General features: G+C 31.7%; 1 protein-coding gene across 2 annotated transcripts in view; it reads right to left on the bottom strand.

Annotated features, from left to right (window-relative positions):
- Positions 1 to 15,087, bottom strand: part of LOC148276082 (uncharacterized) — a 95,371-nt gene extending 80,284 nt beyond the window's left edge. For both annotated transcript variants that reach the window (XM_088234783.1, XM_088234782.1), the window contains exon 1: positions 14,991 to 15,087. In XM_088234783.1, the coding sequence (XP_088090909.1) occupies positions 14,991 to 15,068 (78 nt within the window). In that variant the 5' untranslated portion in view covers positions 15,069 to 15,087. The remainder of the gene's footprint in view (positions 1 to 14,990) is intronic.
- Positions 15,088 to 18,636: the final 3,549 nt, after the last annotated feature.

Raw genomic sequence — 18,636 nt, 5'->3', positions numbered from 1 at the left:
ATTGTTCATTGTGATCGCTCAAATGCTTAGCATGTTTTTAAGCACGTCGATAGTTATTTGTGATTGAACTACAGAACTAGACTGGATGCTGCTCCAGATCTCCGTATGAAATAGTTAGACATTAAACCTAATTTAAGTGATAGTGTAAGTAAAACTGAAAAATGACATTCTTCACATTAAATACTGAAGATTTAAAATTCAAAATAAAGTCTTTCTTTTCAGGTCGAATATTACAATATGCGAAGAATGAGACTCTATAGTCTAGAGTTTTAGAACGTTTATGTTATCTCTAGGAGAACAACCTATTATGACGCCCTATTAAGCTGTATTGTACTTCGTAAAGCACATTCTAATGAAGGTATTGCGTAAATTAATGTACTTTCTTTTTTGTTAATCATACGGGTTGAATTAGAGTCTGATAATTATTGATTGTGCCTGACTTTCAGTTGATTGCGTGAGCCTTTTGTATTTATTAACGACATATTGCAGATACTTCACGACCTCATAGTTGTCATTTTGGTGAAACTGGCTAAACACTATTCCCTAAGATATGATTTTTTTGGGTTTAAAACTATTAAATGTAAATATTTGTTGGCCTCGTGTTGTAATGGTTAGCGTGTCTGCCTACCATGAAATAGATCTCAGGTTCGATTCCCGACATGTTGATAAGAATTATTTATTTATTTATACATTAGAAACACCACATAAGCTAAATTACAAACAAATGTTCTACTTAAACACTAAGGATAAATCAAGCAAGCGAAGGGGTATGGTATAGCGGAATACTTGAGAGGATCTATCGGTTCCTATATAGGCAATGCCTGTTCTAAGTAACCGATATGTTGCGGCAAAAATAGTATCATCATTGAGGGTCGTATTTGCAAAAGTGTACACTGATATAATACATATAAATATAGGTATAGAATAAAAAAAAGTATGTATATAATATAATAAATATGAACATAATATTTAAATATGTATATAACATATAGGTACAAATTAAGTTATAATTTTCAGCAAATTTTCTGACTTTTCGCTTCCCATGTCTATCAACCATTTGCAATTTTTTTTCCCAAAACATTTTGTACTTTCGTTTTTCCAGATGCAAGGCACTAAGTTATTTAGCTTTTGTCCCGTAAAAATCTTTGAAACACGCTTAGAGAGGTGTTTTCCTAGTAGAATATTTCATAGCCCCTGGACTGGTGTACCTGAAGCGTAAGATTGATCATCTTGTCTTCATGTAACAAAAATGATCAAGAATCGCTACGATTGGTGTACCAATGCAGTGCTTTATGCACCATTAGGGAATGATAATTATGATGAAATGTGAATATAAATCCCCTAATATCCACTGAGGTTTGATCAAATGCAGATGACGCTTCATATAACGCGAATTTGAAATTGTGCTTTAAAAATTATCGAATAACATTGTCGTGCAAATTCGCAGTAAAGTAAGAAGAATTAACTGTTTGTGCCGCTTATTATGAATTCAAAGCTGTAGGTCGCGCCCTTTCGCACTACTTCACAATTTCTTAGCGTATACAAGAAAAAATACTATTTCCCACCAAACACAATATAAGCTCCGGAATTAAGTTGAATGGAACGCAAGTCAGGTGGTTAGTTCCGCATTTATTATTATTATTGTGGATAATTTATATAGCTGTTTTCATACGTTTTATGTTAGCGTTTCTTTGCTAGGATATTTCTTAGTATTTTTTTATTTATTCACACAAATTACAAAAAAATAGTAACGTATCCCTAATTCTATGAGTCCAAGAGCCCTGTGTTAAGTTGGGGTACGACATAATAGAATGTGGAAGCATGCATATTATTAAAGAATAATACAAATAAAAATTATTACATAAACATAAATTTTAATAAACATTTGGACAAAATGTCTTACAGCAGTCAAACAAATCCAAACTTGTATATTTCTCCTAAAAATGACTTTCATATATTTCATTGATATTTTTATCTCATTTGTTTACTTATCATAATTATTTTTTGGATATCTTGAGAGTTTTTGAAGGATTCATTTTAACTATTTATTTATGTTTACCGTTTGCTTTTATTTTGTTCATAATTTTAAATATTTTATATTTTGTACATAATTTTCGTATTTGTACATTATTTTTGTACACGATTTATACTTCGATGCTTCATTGGCTAAACAAGGTAACTGTTTCCGTATTTTTATATTTTATTTATTAATTTAATGGCAGTTTATTACACATTATTTATTTATTTATTTTACTTAAACGGCATAAATTGCCTTTAACATATATTGAACATAAATATGAAAAAAAATACGTACATAAAAACATAACAAAAATTATAAAATTGCATAACTATAACAATAATAACAAGTAGGTAAATACACATAAGCAACCAAAAATATATACGAAATAAATACATAAATATGAAAAAAGGAAAAACATTTTTAAATATAAAGAAAAGTTTAAGAATAATATTGCGAGAGAAAAAAAGAAATCAAACTCGTTTTATAACTATCAAGTCCAGAACCAAATACATCAGCCTTGTCCTCATACTGATTGCCATATTTATGGAGCCTAGGGATAGGCGAGTGCATGTGAGAGTTGGTCTTAGAACTTGTAGAACAAAAAGGAAATCTGTGGCGGGTATGTCGACCAGGTACACGGAAACACACCAACTCCAGCAAATCAGGACAGTCAATTAATGAATTGATCATAAGTCCCAACTTCATGGGACTTAAAGTCCTGTGTTGAGTTGGGACGGGTGTCCATGTAAGCACAACCGGTTTCTTAATTAATAACTAAAAAGCATTAATATGTCAGTATAAAAATAGAAGACAGTGTAAAATTATACAATATGGAAATAAAGTATTAAAAAAAAACATTTTAATATTTATACCCACAAAGACTCAATGTCTGAGCATCAATCATTATATTTGATTTAAAACGGGTCAACACATAAAAAGCAATGCATTATAATTGTGTCGATACTGAATAATATCCTCCCTTAATCTATTGGTTAAAATTAAACTTTTCATAAGCCCCTTTCCCACCCTGGTTGAAATTCACATGGCACGATAAAACAACATAGAGTGGATCGTTATTTATTTTATTAATATTAGTTATTGCATTCTCGGTAAACGTAATAATCAGTACACCACGAGGCCGACTTATCTCCACTCGATATCTTTTTGCGGAATTTTTACCTGAGAATCGCCGCTGAATAAATTTTGAATAAATAATCATAATAATAATAAATGATCTATTTTGGGTCCAATATTATATATTTTATACATTAATGATTTGTCACTGTACAATTTCAAGGGAAAAATTATTATGTATGCTGACGACATTGGACTATTCTATAAAAATCAAACAGACGTATTAACAAACAATCACATAAACAAAGACCTTACTATGTTGACTAAATGGACAAACACAAACTAACTTAAACTTAATGAAAAAAAATGCAATATTATTCATTTGAATCTAGAAAAAAATGTCATAAAGTAGATGCTTACATAAATAATGAACGACTTACTGAAATTGAACATGTTAAATACTTAGGACTAACAATAGACAGACAATTAACATGGACAATTCATTTCAACAATTTAATTAGCAAAGTGGCGACATTATCGAGTCTTTTTTTAAAAATCAAAAATTTTATTCCAAAAACGGAAAAAAATTCTAATGTATGAAGCCTATGTAAAAACAAAAATATGTTATACGCAACTACTATGGGGAGCAGGGTATCAAAATGACATAAACAGACTACAAAGACAACAAAATAAAATATTAAAGTTAGTATATGACCTTCCCTATTTAACTGCAACTAGAGAACCTTTTAAACAAACTAAGCAATTAAATATAACTGAACTCTTTCAACTAGAATCATTAAAATTTATCCATAAATTAGCCACTAATGTAATTGTAGACGAAGAACTAAAACTTGTAAAAAATTGTAGTCAACATGGACATAATACGAGAATATCAGACAAATACCATATACAACTTTCTACAACAAGACAAGGACAATCAAGACTAATGAACCAGGGACTGAAATTATACAATAAACAACCAGACAAAACTAAACAAAAGACTCAGACAAACTTTTCAAAAGATGTAAAACATATTATTTTGAACAACAGAGTATAAATGAAAAATGTATATATTATTTTATGTAAAATGAATGCAATAATCCGTAAGGGTTTATAAATAAATTTTAAAATAAAAAAAAATAATATTACAAATTATCGATCCACCCTAATTTTACTGTACCGTGAGGAATTGAACAATATGTAAAATGGGTTTTATTGTTACGACAAAATTAAAATCGTTAATTACAAAAAAAGCTTTTGAATTTGACATTAATTTGGATGGCTGATTTGTGGTATTTCCTTTAAAATCATTTGATTTTGTATTAATCTAGTGTAAATTGAGCAATTTTTCACAAAAGAAAAACCTGTAATGCACAGTTAAATTATTTTATTATTTGGTGTTGGATTTATTTATTATGGATGCTTATATTGGACAAAAACCGTTGCATTTCTATAAAAACACGTGGGTAAAATATTTTTAAAAGACGTTCGTATTATGTACATTAAATATAAATTATGCAAAGAACTTTGTTGCTTCTGTACTTATCAGTCAAAGGGGAAAATATTTGATTTAGATGTTAATAATTATACACTTGATATAAGTAACGGCAAGCATATAGAAGATGTGAATATTTATCGTAACTTTGTATTTTACATCATTAAAGTTACATTTTAATATATTTACGATTTAATATCTGCATGTCCATTCGTTTTATTAAAACCCGTTAATATTACTCGACGCTGACGGGTGAAGGAAAGTTTTCATGCTAAGTAATTCATAAAGTATTATTTGCAGATAATATGTACATAATTTTTTTTTCTGTAACAAAATAGTTATTCATACAACACAAGAGTAACATTATTTTAATAAAAAATTTGGCCCTTCGAGCCTTAGTAAAACAGACCTCCAGGCCTCGAGTCTATTAGCCCATCGGGTCTTAGTTATTCGGTCCTTTGTATCTCAATTAATCGGCTCTTCGGGCATTAAACACACAATCCTGCGGGCCTCATCTGACAGTGCACTTTGATTTTTTTCACCTATATATATGTATATAGGTTAACTCTGGATCGTGACAAACTATTTACCGATTTTCAAAGTATGTTTAAATTCGAAGTAATATTGTGTTATGGTATAATTAATTCCTTTGTCGAGAATGCTGCGTTAAAACGATCAATAACCCCCCAGTATTTAAAATCTTTAATAAATATGTGGCTTGGATCTAAAAGGGCCAATGTAAGATTTTTTTTTTCTTCCCAGCATTTTGTAGAGGTTCGATGTCAATTAAAAAAAAACATAAGTTTAGCCTTTTTACATACAAATAAATATGTGGTCATGTTTTTTTTACAAATATTCGTTTCAAACACGTTAAACAGTTCATTCATTTTATGTACTTACCCAGTCCCACATCCCGCCTTATATAAAAAAAAAATACGATTGAAGCCGACGTGGATCCAGCTCAAAGTATTTCTCCGAATCGACTAATATTTACATTTTTAAAGAAAAATACGTATTAGCGTTCTTATAACTTGCCCAAATATTTAAATTTTGGTCGCCATTTTCAACGAGTTGTAAATAACTCACTATTAGAAAACGGAAATCAAGTTGGGGTAGAGTGGGTTCGAACCTCGGACCTCTGATCCGTGAGTCCGCAACACTAGCCACGGGACCACAACCCGATTCTATTGGTTATGTTTATTTAGGATGCGTACGTGTTATACTCCGATATTAATTTCTATGGAGACAGGCAACTCTAGCGTTTCGAAGTATTCCCAAAGTTTGATGGAATTACAGTGAAAATTTCATTACCTTCAAGTGGATTGAATGCATTCATTTGTGTAATAAATTGTCCCAGAGAAGCGCACTGAGCATGACAGAAAAAAAATCGAGTCTAAATTTGTTGCAACAGAAAAATAAATTATATTTGAGAAGGGAATATGGAAGTCCGTGCATTTACAGAGCTTATGACATGTAGTTGGCTGATTAATGTGGGATTTTCGAGTGTTTTCCGTAAGTTCCTGCATTTATTTCTTAAAGGATTTTTAACATTTCTATTTTAGATTTCAATTTCTGTACACTTTAGATGTTTACCCAACTATCCATTTAGAATAAAGAGCTATTTATAGTATTTGTCTGTTGAAATGACGCAAAGTGATGTTTTCAATATCTGATCCTTAATTAAATAATTGATTGAATTTTGAAACAAGATATGCAATTCTACATTATTTCAAAGATAATAAGTAAATATAGCGGGATTTAATAAACAAAACTTAATTGTCTTTTATTCTGGATGTATTCTATGGAATCTTTTAAGTACCTACGTGTCGAACAAAGGTTTTAGTGTTTATCGCTTTGCCGCAGAATACAAATAGTTTTATGCTTCAATTTAATCATAACGCACACCATAGAAACATAAAATGACATTGTAAGTGAAGCTTAACGCCGATAAATAGATTTACGTTATTTTTAAAATTAATTTATACCACAAAAGAGTGAGATAAATATTTTTGAGAAGAGAAAATACAATAGTTAAATATCGCGCACTGCGAATACCGATACAATTATATGAAACAAGTTTAGGATAATTAATTGTATTTTCAAAATCAATACGGATATTGTGGAGAAATGTTAAAAAGAAAATATAAAAATGTCACTAGAAAAATGCAACATGTTGGTGTGGCATTAATACTTATGACGTCAAGATTCGTGACGACGTTCCGTAATTTTTTTATGGTTTGGAACAAAGATAAAAATAAACATGAATCGTGACGTATTAGGGGCGTGGCCAATGCAATTACCGTTTTTGCGGGAATTCAAAATTGCAAATTTAAAAACCTTTTTTATGCTACTAATAAGTAGCATAAACATTTTTTTTACTGGACTGTATTTCATCGACCCTTATTACCTAAAAAAATGTTTAAAAAAGTTATATTTCCCTATTCTAGGTTTTTAGAGGGTTTAAAATATTTATTTATTTCATACAAGAATACATTATACACTTGAATTAACTTGGGTAAATGGGGAGATCAACGCATTACACAAAAAGTATGATCCATTAAAATGTTACAACTATCGTGGCATCACACTACTTAGTATACCGGAAAAAGCACTTGTATATTTAACACTGCAAAGAGTTTGAGGACCCATTATGTAAGTATTTAGGCAGAACCAGGTAGGTTTCCTACCTGTTACGTTATGCACGGATCATATCCACAACATACGCTGAATTCTTCAGGAGAACAAGGAACTAAATAGTTCCTTGGTTATGTGCTTTATAGATTACGAAAAATCGTTGGATAGTTCGCATAGACCTACACTTTGGAAAATACTAGAATCATACGGGATGCCTCTAAAATTTGTCGAACCCTTCACTCAAATAGCGATGATGAATCAGTCAGACGGAATCAACGATATTGTCACAGATTGGTTTGAGGTCACTACCGGAGTTCATCAAGGGTGCGTTCTTGTACCGTTCCTTTTTATGAACCTAATAGAGTTTATCCCAAGGAAGACAATTCTAGAAAACTCAGCAACCTAGAGTATGCTGAAGATGCGGTTATAATTGACGATTTAGTGAGGTGTCTTCAGGTCACTGTAGATAGGTTAAATAGGTTCTCTGCATGCGTGGGTTTGAAAATCAATATTGCAAAAATCAATGTACTGTGTAACGCTTTGTACATTGATATCCAAAATCGCCCAACTCTGTCAAACTAAATCTTCGAAAGGGTTAAGAGTTGGCGGCCTCCGCGATGTAGTGGTCAAGACGCTTGACTCACGCTCGGAAGGTTCCGGGTTCGAGTTCGATTCCCGGTGAGAACACAAAAAAATAAAATGTAATTTTTCTCAAGCCTGGGTGTTCTGTGATGTAATTCACCACTGTAATTGGGCCTCCTGGCCTGTTGTGGTGCAAAAAAAAAAGAAAATGAAATGAAATACCTAGGAATTTAAGTTTCGGAAAATAGCAGCTTTAAAAAAACAAGGAGTACTGCTAGGAATAGCAGGTTCCACATTGACCAGCATAAAAGCTGTCTGGATATTGGATATTTACTCAGTAAAAACCAACTGCCGTTCTGCCGAACTGCCGACTGTTCGTCGGCAGTTCGTGTTAGAAGTACGGGACACGAACCTGACTTGGAGGATGCACAAAAGCTGACAGCTGACAAAGATGCTTTGAGAATATTTGTGGACACCATATGCTCCAACCGGGGATTGGACATGGAATGGTGATGATTAACTTAATTAACAATGTCTGGGATAACCCGTGTCGAGTAAGACACTTTACAATATTTTAGTTTATTTTGATTTAATATACCGGTTATACGATTTTTCGACCTCGTAGTGTAGTGGTCAGCGTGTTCATCTTCAATGCAAGAGGTCTCAGGTTCGATTCCCGACATGGTTGACATGAGTTATTTATTTAAATGTGTTCTTTTACCACAATATTTCATAGTCCCTGGACAGGCGCCTGAAGCATAAGACTGATTATCAGATTTCTTAAATTGTTCTTACAATAAAGGTGATTGAAAATATCATTCAAGCATGTTGTGTTATCTCCTATTGATAACATCCTCCTGAATAACACAGAAAGATTTATAATCGTTATCTTTGAACAACGATGGATGTGCAAAAAACGCTAGATTGACTTTCTTTTTTATTTGATTATAAGGTTATATAAAGGCTTTATACGACAGGATTGAAAAAAAATTTAGATGTAACCAACCCAAGTATCAAAGAATATATCGTTATACTTGGCGAGTTGCAAGATAAATCGTAAAAAAAAATTAAACACCTCCCATGTAAATTTGAAGACAAACACACACGACGTTGTTTTACGGTCACGGCGATATAAACTGGTACTGTGCATTTTTTTCCTTTGAAAAACAATTTTACACAAATCTGCCAGTGTGACCATCACTATTGAAATTTATCTCAAGAAAGATTCATGGAAAATCAGAATTCAAATTTTTAATGTGATTGGATTTTAATTTTACTGTAAGCTCGAGACTCAAAGTTTCGGCAGAATAATATAACGAATACTGTGAAGTATACGATCAAAAATTCTAAAAAAAACTTTGAGTTAATCGAAATTTTCCACATCCACCAATACTTTAACTAGAATAACGCTGAGTTTTTCACGAATACACTCAAAAAACTACCTCACGTCAGAGAGAAAGAAATGTTAGTGGGCTTAATATTTCTTGGTACGATTGCATTTTAATTATAATAATAAAAAAATATATCAACAATATTTTGAGTCGATACAAATTTTTGCAAACAAGAACTGGATTCAACCCCCTTGAGAATTATTAATATTCATATATTACAACAGATCGGTAGTCAGATGGCAGAAGGGACCATGTGTATATTTTCTGTTTTGTAGTTTTCAAAAGTTTTAATAAATATTTCAGTAAAACCGGATGGTAATTTATTATTGAAAAGTGGCACTAAAATATTTAATTTGTGCATCAACGTCTTGAAATTGAGTAGTTTTTTAGCTGTTCTGAACATTTTTTAAAATTACAGATGGTTTCTTCTGCCAACTGACTACCGAGATATGAAGAACATTTTATAGATCATCAGAATGTCTCCCGCGTCAAAAAAGGTTTCAGCTCTATAACTTTCAGCTTTTTTGTTTAGAAAGTGATATTCTTTCAAGTATGCTATGCTTTGCGACAATGCTACTCACATTACTGATAGTCAAGATATTGCTGATCTTTTTAAATATTATTTATCTTCTGTACACTCTAACAGCAATATTTCCCATGCTCCAAATAACTCTTCCCTGAATTATATAGACACCGTTGATCTTAGCCAATGTTAAAGTTCTATTAGTGAAGTATTTTATTTTTAATTGATTCTTTATCAAGGTGTTTTTTTTATTTATTTATTTTTATTTTTTATATGGGAGTTGCTTTATTATTTACCTTGCTTATAATATACAAGGTTTATATTTCAAAAAGTGGATTTTTCTGCAATTAAATATCTTAAAATTTATCTAAACTATTGGGATCAGGAGGGATATATTAATGTGGGCTAATCAGGAACTTCTCAGCATTTGCTCACGTGGTGAGGAAACCACTTAAAACTCTTCAGGAGAAGCCGGCCTGTTGGCAGTGGTCAACAGGCCTTCCCTTCCACTAGAGGAGTGTTCGACATTTTGTTCCCTACTTTGGTTTTTTTTCCAATTTCCTTTACTTAACTAATGAATTATACCCTATTTTATCGTATCAGTATTATGTTGTATTTGTCGGCCTCATCGGCCTCTTGGTGTAATGCTCAGCGCGTTTGCCTACCATTCATTTCGGGTTCAATTCCCGACATGGTTGATATGAAATATTGATTTAAAAGGGTGGTTTCACACTAAAATATTTTATAGTCCCTGGAATAGTACCTGAGGCGTAAGACTGATCATCTTACCTTCATGTAACAAAAATGATCAAGATACGCTGCAATTGGTGTACCAATGCAGTGTCCTATGCACCATTAGGTGCGGAAAGGGAATTATGGTGATGATGATGATGGCACTATTAAATCAAGTCTTTTTGTCTTGTAAGGATGATTTTATTTGGATACTTTGTTTAAGAAAAACGCGAAAATTGGTTCAGTTTTTGAGGTGCGAAAAAATGGGATATCGTGACGTCGATTTTAGTCTTAATTCTTGTATGACTGTGGTGTAAGACGAGTCTACATAGGATACAAGACTTTACATAAATATCTCTCTTATTTACTTAAACGATGATGTTGGATTTTTTATAATATTAAAATTGACATTTTGCAGTATTTTAATACAACAAATATTTATCCTTACTATGCGAAGAATAATAGGGAAATATTTACTTTTTCATTTTTAAAGTAATAAAGGTCTTTGAAATACTGTCCAGTAAAAAAAAATTTTTGCTAATTATTGGTGGCATAAAAAATATTTTTAAATTTGTAATTTTGAATTCCGCAAAAACGGGAATTTCTTTGGCCACGCTCCTAATACGTCACGATTCATGTTTATTTATTCCTGCTCATTCAAATTTATTCAGAACATTGTCACAAATCTTGACGTCACAACTACCAAGGCCAAACATGTTGCGGTTTTCTAGCAACGTATTTTTATTAAATTTCTTTTTTACATTTATGTATGAAAATATTTCTCCAACATATCCATATTGATTTCGAAAATACAATTAATTATTTTCAATTCATTTCATATATTTTTTTGGTATCGTAATATGTGATATTTCTATTTAATTGTTTAAAAAAGAGCACGAGAATAGGACTTATACACAAGGAAGACAAAGACGCGGTTCTGTGGCCGGTGATTGTGAGAAAGAGACGAAAACAAAAGACGAAACACGTTTAATCAGTCAGTTATTGGCAGTGAGCGGGAGTGCACGCTAGTTAAATGACCGGCGTATTTATGTTTTTTTATTTATTTTGCCATAACAGGCCTAAATTATATGATAATTTTTATAAATTGTGGAAAATAAATTATTAACATTATGTTACTAAGCTTTTAAAAAATATCTTAACTTCAGAGTATTTGGTTTTTTTCTCGAGGTATCATGATGTTACATCACCCACATGCAAACTAATTTTTTAGCACATCCTTTTGATGGTTAATCTTGTGGTGGTGAGTTTTTTTTTAGTTTATAACGTTTTAATTATATACGTGTATTTTTATACCGCAGGGAATTAAATATACATGCATCGAAAGCATAATGTATTATTAAAAACGTATTCACTGAAAGAATTTAATTCACGATGGTTGATAATATCTCCATTATAATGCATACTTCTGTGTATTTGTCACGATATTAAATTTTACTAAGCGGAATAAATAATAATTGTGGGCGGGAATTTCATGGAATAGAAAAAACGCGTTTAACGGTGCATCGGGTGAAAATATTTACACTACAAGTTAATATAACGTCCATATAATGGACAATGAAAATACCACGTTATCTATAATACCAACATAGTTGATTTTTTCAACCAAAAAATGAGGGTGAGTGCCGGGAACAGAGTAAACGGACAACTTGAATCAACTTTGGCAAATGATGATCGTCGCGGGAGGCGAAATTAGCTGATCAGAATGGAGTCCTGATGCCGACCCTTATGTATGGAAGTGAAGCATGGAATCGGGAAAACAAGAATGAAAGTAGGCTGAATGCTTTCAAAATGAAATTTCTCAAGCTAGTGGTTGGCAAACTCACAAGTCAAAAGGGCCAAATATCAGTGGTACAATAATTAAGAGTCAAATTTATTTTAGTTTTAAACTGTTTCCCCACAACTTTTTTACAGCGAAGATCTCCGTAATTAATATCTATTTCAAGTAAAAATTAATAAAATTGGCGATGATAAAGAGTTTTAGCAACAATAGGGAAATATCATGTTTTTTTACATGTTAAAATTAATAAGGATCCATGAAATACCTCCGAATAAATTATTATTTTTTATATAAAGTTAATATTTGAAGCAATAACTTTGTGGTTATTCATTGTTATAAAATAAATAAAACAATTTTGTTTTTAACCACTAATTTTGACATGATATGACAATGACATTTTTTCAGAACAATTATCTGATTCCCTACCATCAAACATTAAACGGGCTTTCTACACAACTAATAATATCGGAACATTGTTAAAAAATCACAAAGACAATGTCCATAAATATAACAAATCTGGGATATACCAATTAAATTGTAATGATTGCGATTCAATCTACATTGGAAAAAGTAAAAAAAACTTTAATATTAGAGTAAAAGGTCATTTAAGATGCTTAAATAATAATAATTTTTCTGAATTCGCAAATCATCTGATAGAAAATAATCATAACTTCAATAAAGACACTGGATTAAAAGTACTTCATGTTGAAAATAAAATATTAAAATTAGACAACTTAGAAATCTAAGAAATTAAAAAAGCGATTCATAATAAGAAAACAATAATTAATAACCAAATAAACAATATTTCTTTCAGTCCTCTCCTGTCTAACTTTGAAAATAATGATATCAAATTACCACCCGTGTAAGGAAAAAACGACTTGATTTATTGGGTCCACGTATAGTATTTAGTGAAAATGATAAAAATATAAATATATAAACACAATAAAATAAAGGAATCAATTCATTAGTTACGTAAACCTTGACGAAGAAGCTTGTTTGCTTTAAAACCGGTCGGTGGAATATAAAAATTAGTGGTTAAAAACAAAATTGTTTTAATATTTTTATTTAATATATTTTTTAATTCATTTTAAAATTTTGCGAACACGTTTCATTACATTGGCCACGCCTCTTATATGTCACGATTAGATTAAATTTTTAACCTTCATTTGTGACCGTTAAAATGTAATAGAACGTAGTCATGAATCTTGACGTCACATTTGTGAAGGCCAAACATGTGGCGTTTTTGTTGGGACGTATTTTTTAACAATTTTATTTTGTGAATGAAAACATTTTTCCATAACATCCATATTGATTTTGAAAATGCAATTAATTTTTCTAAATCAATTTCACATATTTTTATCGATATTCGTAGTATGCAATATTTCCTCATTGTGTTGACAATCTTGATCACCAAATTCATTAAATTGTAAATTTATTTTGAAAATGTTTTCGCACAAAGCGCTTCTTAATGAGTGACGCAAAGGTAAACGAGTATCCCATAATAAAATTTTGTCTTGAAAATAGAAACAAAACTATTCTCACTTCGGTTATATTTTAGACTTATTGAAGTTACAAAAAAAATTGTCGAGTTTTATTAATATTAATGACAACATTTGTAATATTCTCAGTGCTCCAAAATGCAATACTCCTAGAAATTCTTTTTTACAACCCGTAGACGAAAGGAATGGATCAAAAAGTGAAACTTGCGCTGTGTGAGCTGCATTCAAGTGGCTAATAAGCCGCATGCGCATGTGACTCGCAAGCCGCGGATTGTCAACGGTTGTCTTAGGCAAATCTATGATTAAGATCAGAGTAATAACTCACCAGAGAAACCGTTTACCCTGACCAGCTTCAGTTGTTTTACTGCGAGCTTCTCCATCATTGTCTGCAATTGTTGACAATATACGTCTGTAGTTATAAAAAATGGAGTGGATAATGTCGAGGCAGGATCGCCATAGCTTTACCATAGGTTTCTTTTAGGTGATCTTTGGTTGAAGGCATGAGTCAGCAACCTTTTCTCGTAAAATATATTTTTCGTGGGGATAAGTGCAGGCCGCACTTGGGCCATATGTCAACATAACCCAGTACACCTACAATATTTGTGTAGAAATATTTTAGTTTCAAAAATAGAATGCTAATTATATACCTTACATTAAACCATAACTTGGATTTTTTAAAAAAAGAACATTAGCTAAATAATTATTCATGAATTTTTATTTTATTCCCTTCAAAACAACCCCCATTAGAGACAATACACATATGCAAACGTTTTTTCCAATCTTTATATCACTTCCCGTTGGCCGATTTCAGAATGGCTTTCAGATCCTACTTACAGTATCTACTTTTCTATATTACCGACATTATGTAAATGGCTTAATGTTGTTTAGTCACTTACGTTGAAAGCCGCTACTAGCTCAGTCGTGGTTTGAGACAGGTCTGCTACCACTATTGCTTTCAATTCCCCGTTTTGAACTCCGTAATTGTATTCCCAGTAAAGTCGAAAGTACCCGAATAGAAGCGATCAAACTGTGCGCTCGCTTGCGGAGTTTAGCCCGCACGCATTGATGTTGCGTGCCGTCTGCGCCGTTTTGGTACCGCGACAGAATGCCACGATTTTTTTGGCCGCCTATGTCCTAAGTTACCATTCATTTTCGCCATAAACACATAAATTTTATCATTCTTTATTCATCCATTCGTTTCGCAACAAACCTGACAAATAATTTTAAATAAGAATTTCTTACCCTGTATGGCATGGCATGAGACAGAACTAGGATGGAGGCGAAGATTGTGACGAGATGTATCATAGCCATGGAACCCATTGTAGAAGATGGTGGTAGACCCTGTAATAATAAAAGAATGTTAGTATAAGGTAGAATACTATGGCGTTCTATTCTCCCTTATTACCTTAACGGAGAAAAAGCATACAATTACGTTATTTTGAGGACGATAAGACGCATCGGACCATAACATGCTCCCGAATTTTTGGTTGAATTTTCAGAGCAAAAAAGTACGTCTTATGGTCCGAAAAATACGGAACAATAATTTTATCATTCTGTGTGGATTTTTACGGTCGTATGAAATCGGCCATTATAAAAATACGGGATTAAACAGGTGAGCTCTACTTGAGAATTTCAAAATTAGTAATCCTCAAGATCAAATTATTTTACTATTGTTTCTTGACACAATCATGATTTTTTTATTACTAGTAACACATAAAATATTAACTGACTATAAAAAAAAAAAAAAAAAAATTGTATCAGTTTTTTGTGATTTGCTCGAAATAAAGAATAATGGATTTCGCCAGATTTCCCTGGCATATCATGTAACCAAATTGTAGTCATTTTTTTTTTATGTACCGTCCCAAATTAGTTTTATTTATAACACAACAACAACAAAGCATGACGCCGTTTCCCCGTAAGGGTAGGCAGAGAGGATAGAACGCCACATCACTCTATCTTTGCATACAGATCTCGCTTCCTCTACATTCACACATCTTCTCATACACGCGAGCTGATTAATCCGACTTTTGACATGTCCATTTTCAAGTATTTGTTGGATTTGGTCATGCCATGTCTTTCTCGGTCTACCTCTATTTCTGCATCCATCAACATTCTCATTGTAAATATTCTTAGCCATGTCTAAACCAGCGTAAAGCTCTTTTCTTGATTTTGTCGATAATGCTTGTCTCAGCCTTACATAGTGGACGGATCTCAACATTTGTGCGTCTATCGTACATGGTTTTACCACGCATTTACCCGAGAGATCGCATTTAGACAGCATTCAGCCAACTTTCATCCCTGTTTTTCATCGTCCATACATCGCTTCCATACATAAGGGTCCAGACCAGGACTCCGTTGTAAACTCCTCGGAGTATAATATGTTATTTATGTATTTTATATTTTTTAATCAATAAAAAATAATTAAAAAAACAATTTTTTACTATTCGATACACAAATATGGTATTTTTTTACTATTTTTTTCCAAAAAAATATATTTAAAATTTGCCGAGAACCTAACCGACCTTTATGTTTTAGCTGCGAGTCTTATATAACACGACATTTTATAGAAACTTATTTACCCCGTTGTAGGATGGTTACTTTTACGATAATTTATATCAAACAATCAATTATGGTGAAGAGGGTTCAGAAAAAAATATTCGGTTTCTCTGCATGAGGGAGTGCGAATATTATCCATGGCTTTATCCCACTGAGTTTCTCCAGGGTATGCTCGGTTACAGCAGTTTGAAGACAAGAAGGAATGTGTATTTAAATACGCACTTCTTTTGATTGTTGCGCGGTATTATTGACAACCCGGAAATTATGCAGAGCATTAGCTTTTATGTTCCGGATAATAACCTTAGACAGCATCAGCATAGACTTTTTCACATTCCAATATACAGGACCAACCTGCCAATGGTTATGCCTGTTGGAAGGGCTATCTTTATGTTGAACAATATTACTTTGGACGTTGACATTTTCCACGTCTCTGAGGGAGTTTTTCGTTACAAGATTTTCTTACTTTTTAACACATTATTCTCTGGATATTATATATATATATATATATAGTTGGATAATTTATATAGCGCCATTTTTGTGAAAATCACCTCAAGGGCGCTGTACAATTAATAAATATCCCAGTACGTCTTGGAGCTACAGAGCGCATGGACGGTTGGGATTCTAGTTCCTCGTTTTCAATTAAGATCAATAAAAAATTATAACAGATAGGAGCTAGATTACAGGACGTCTTGCAGCTACAGAGCGCATAGACAGTTAGAAATTTAGCCCCCATTTACACATTTTAAAAATTGACAAATAAATTTAGTGTATTAATGATACTAAAAAAAAATAAAAATAATATGAATAATAAAAAGGAGTAAGATTACAACACGTCTTGCAGCTACTAAGCGCATAGACGATTGGAATTCTAGACCCCATTTATAAAATTTAGGTATTTTTAAGTTGGTATATGAAAGCTAGATAACCTATCATCGTGCAGCTACAAAGCGCATGGACGAGTGGAATTCTAGCAAAGTTAGAATGATATCAATCAATTTATAAAAAATAGAGCATAATAGTAAGTTTGTCAAGTGTTCATGCCAAGAACTAAGCAATAAAAAACTAAATAAATAAAGCACTGTATCAACTCCATGGTTAACAAAGGGAGATAGATGTCCGAAGAGAATCTTTTGTAGACAGTAGGTAGATATCGTCACCATGTGGTCCACTAGGCTGCTGGAGAATTTCTGGAAACGCACGTGTGTAGACTGGGGGATTATGCCTATTGTTCCAACGACTTGGTGTCCATTTTGGTCCGTATTATTTCATTTTATGAGACGCAACATTCCTGTTCAATTCACATTTTTAAATGAATATTTTTTTGTATAAGTTAGTTATAGAAGTTTGATTTATCATTTTGTATGTTATTAGAAGGCAGATATTTGAAATTTTATGTACTTATCAATAAATGTCAGTTCACTTTTAATAGCACTGTTGTAATTTATTAATTATGGGTGTAGTGTATTATGTATACTGATGTGGTTTTTATGTATACCTAATTATTTTAATTATTTCTATGGTATAAATTAAGATATTCCATTTTATAATGAACATATATATGAATAAATAAAATTGAAAATGAAAATTGAAATTGAAATTATGTTCATTTAAGCTATATTATTAATATATTCAAATTAAGCAATTGCAAAGCATAGCCGGGTTCAGGTAGTTATTTATATGAAAAGGTTCAGTATTTTACATTTTGTTTCATTTGTATCGTAAGTTAAACACACATAAATCGTGTCGGTACATTTAAAATGGATTATCACAAATTTCTAGCATTATTCCTTGATAGACGTTATCTTAAATTTTACATTGTACCAAAAAGGATTTTGTTTACTCTCAAAGCACAAGTTAGGTAATCAAATTAATTTCGAACATATTAACTACATGAAAAGTATTTACTTAGAAAGCCAAATGTGAGATAAATTTTGTTATCTAAATGTTATAAAATTGAGAAATGGAATGTTTTATTTGCTAGTTTAAATAAGCTTGGTGAGAAAATAATTTATAATAATTATCGTCACTGAAAAATGCAATTAAGATTTTAGATTTGAATTGTTTCTTTTCTGAATTCACTGGATTTTTAAAAAAGTATTTTGTGGATAACTTTATTGGGTGTTTATTGTGCGCACATAAAAACTTACATGGATACTTTTTTTGCGAATATGTTATTATCAAAGATTCTTCAATTTTTAATATTACTTTTCTGATTTTTTCTTTCTTTGTAAAGGCGTAATTTTTTTTAGTGGTTTACGTGTGTAAAAAATAGAACGAAATGAATTTTACCTCAAGGAATAAATAAAAAAAAGATTTGAAGTTACTAACAATT

This window comes from Micrasema longulum, unplaced genomic scaffold (assembly GCF_059751315.1).
Source record: "Micrasema longulum isolate JH-2025_06_02 unplaced genomic scaffold, ASM5975131v1 h1tg001282l, whole genome shotgun sequence".
Lineage (NCBI taxonomy): Eukaryota > Metazoa > Arthropoda > Insecta > Trichoptera > Brachycentridae > Micrasema > Micrasema longulum.
The sequence above is the reverse complement of the archived record's forward strand: the minus strand, read 5'-3'. Positions and strand labels throughout refer to the sequence as shown.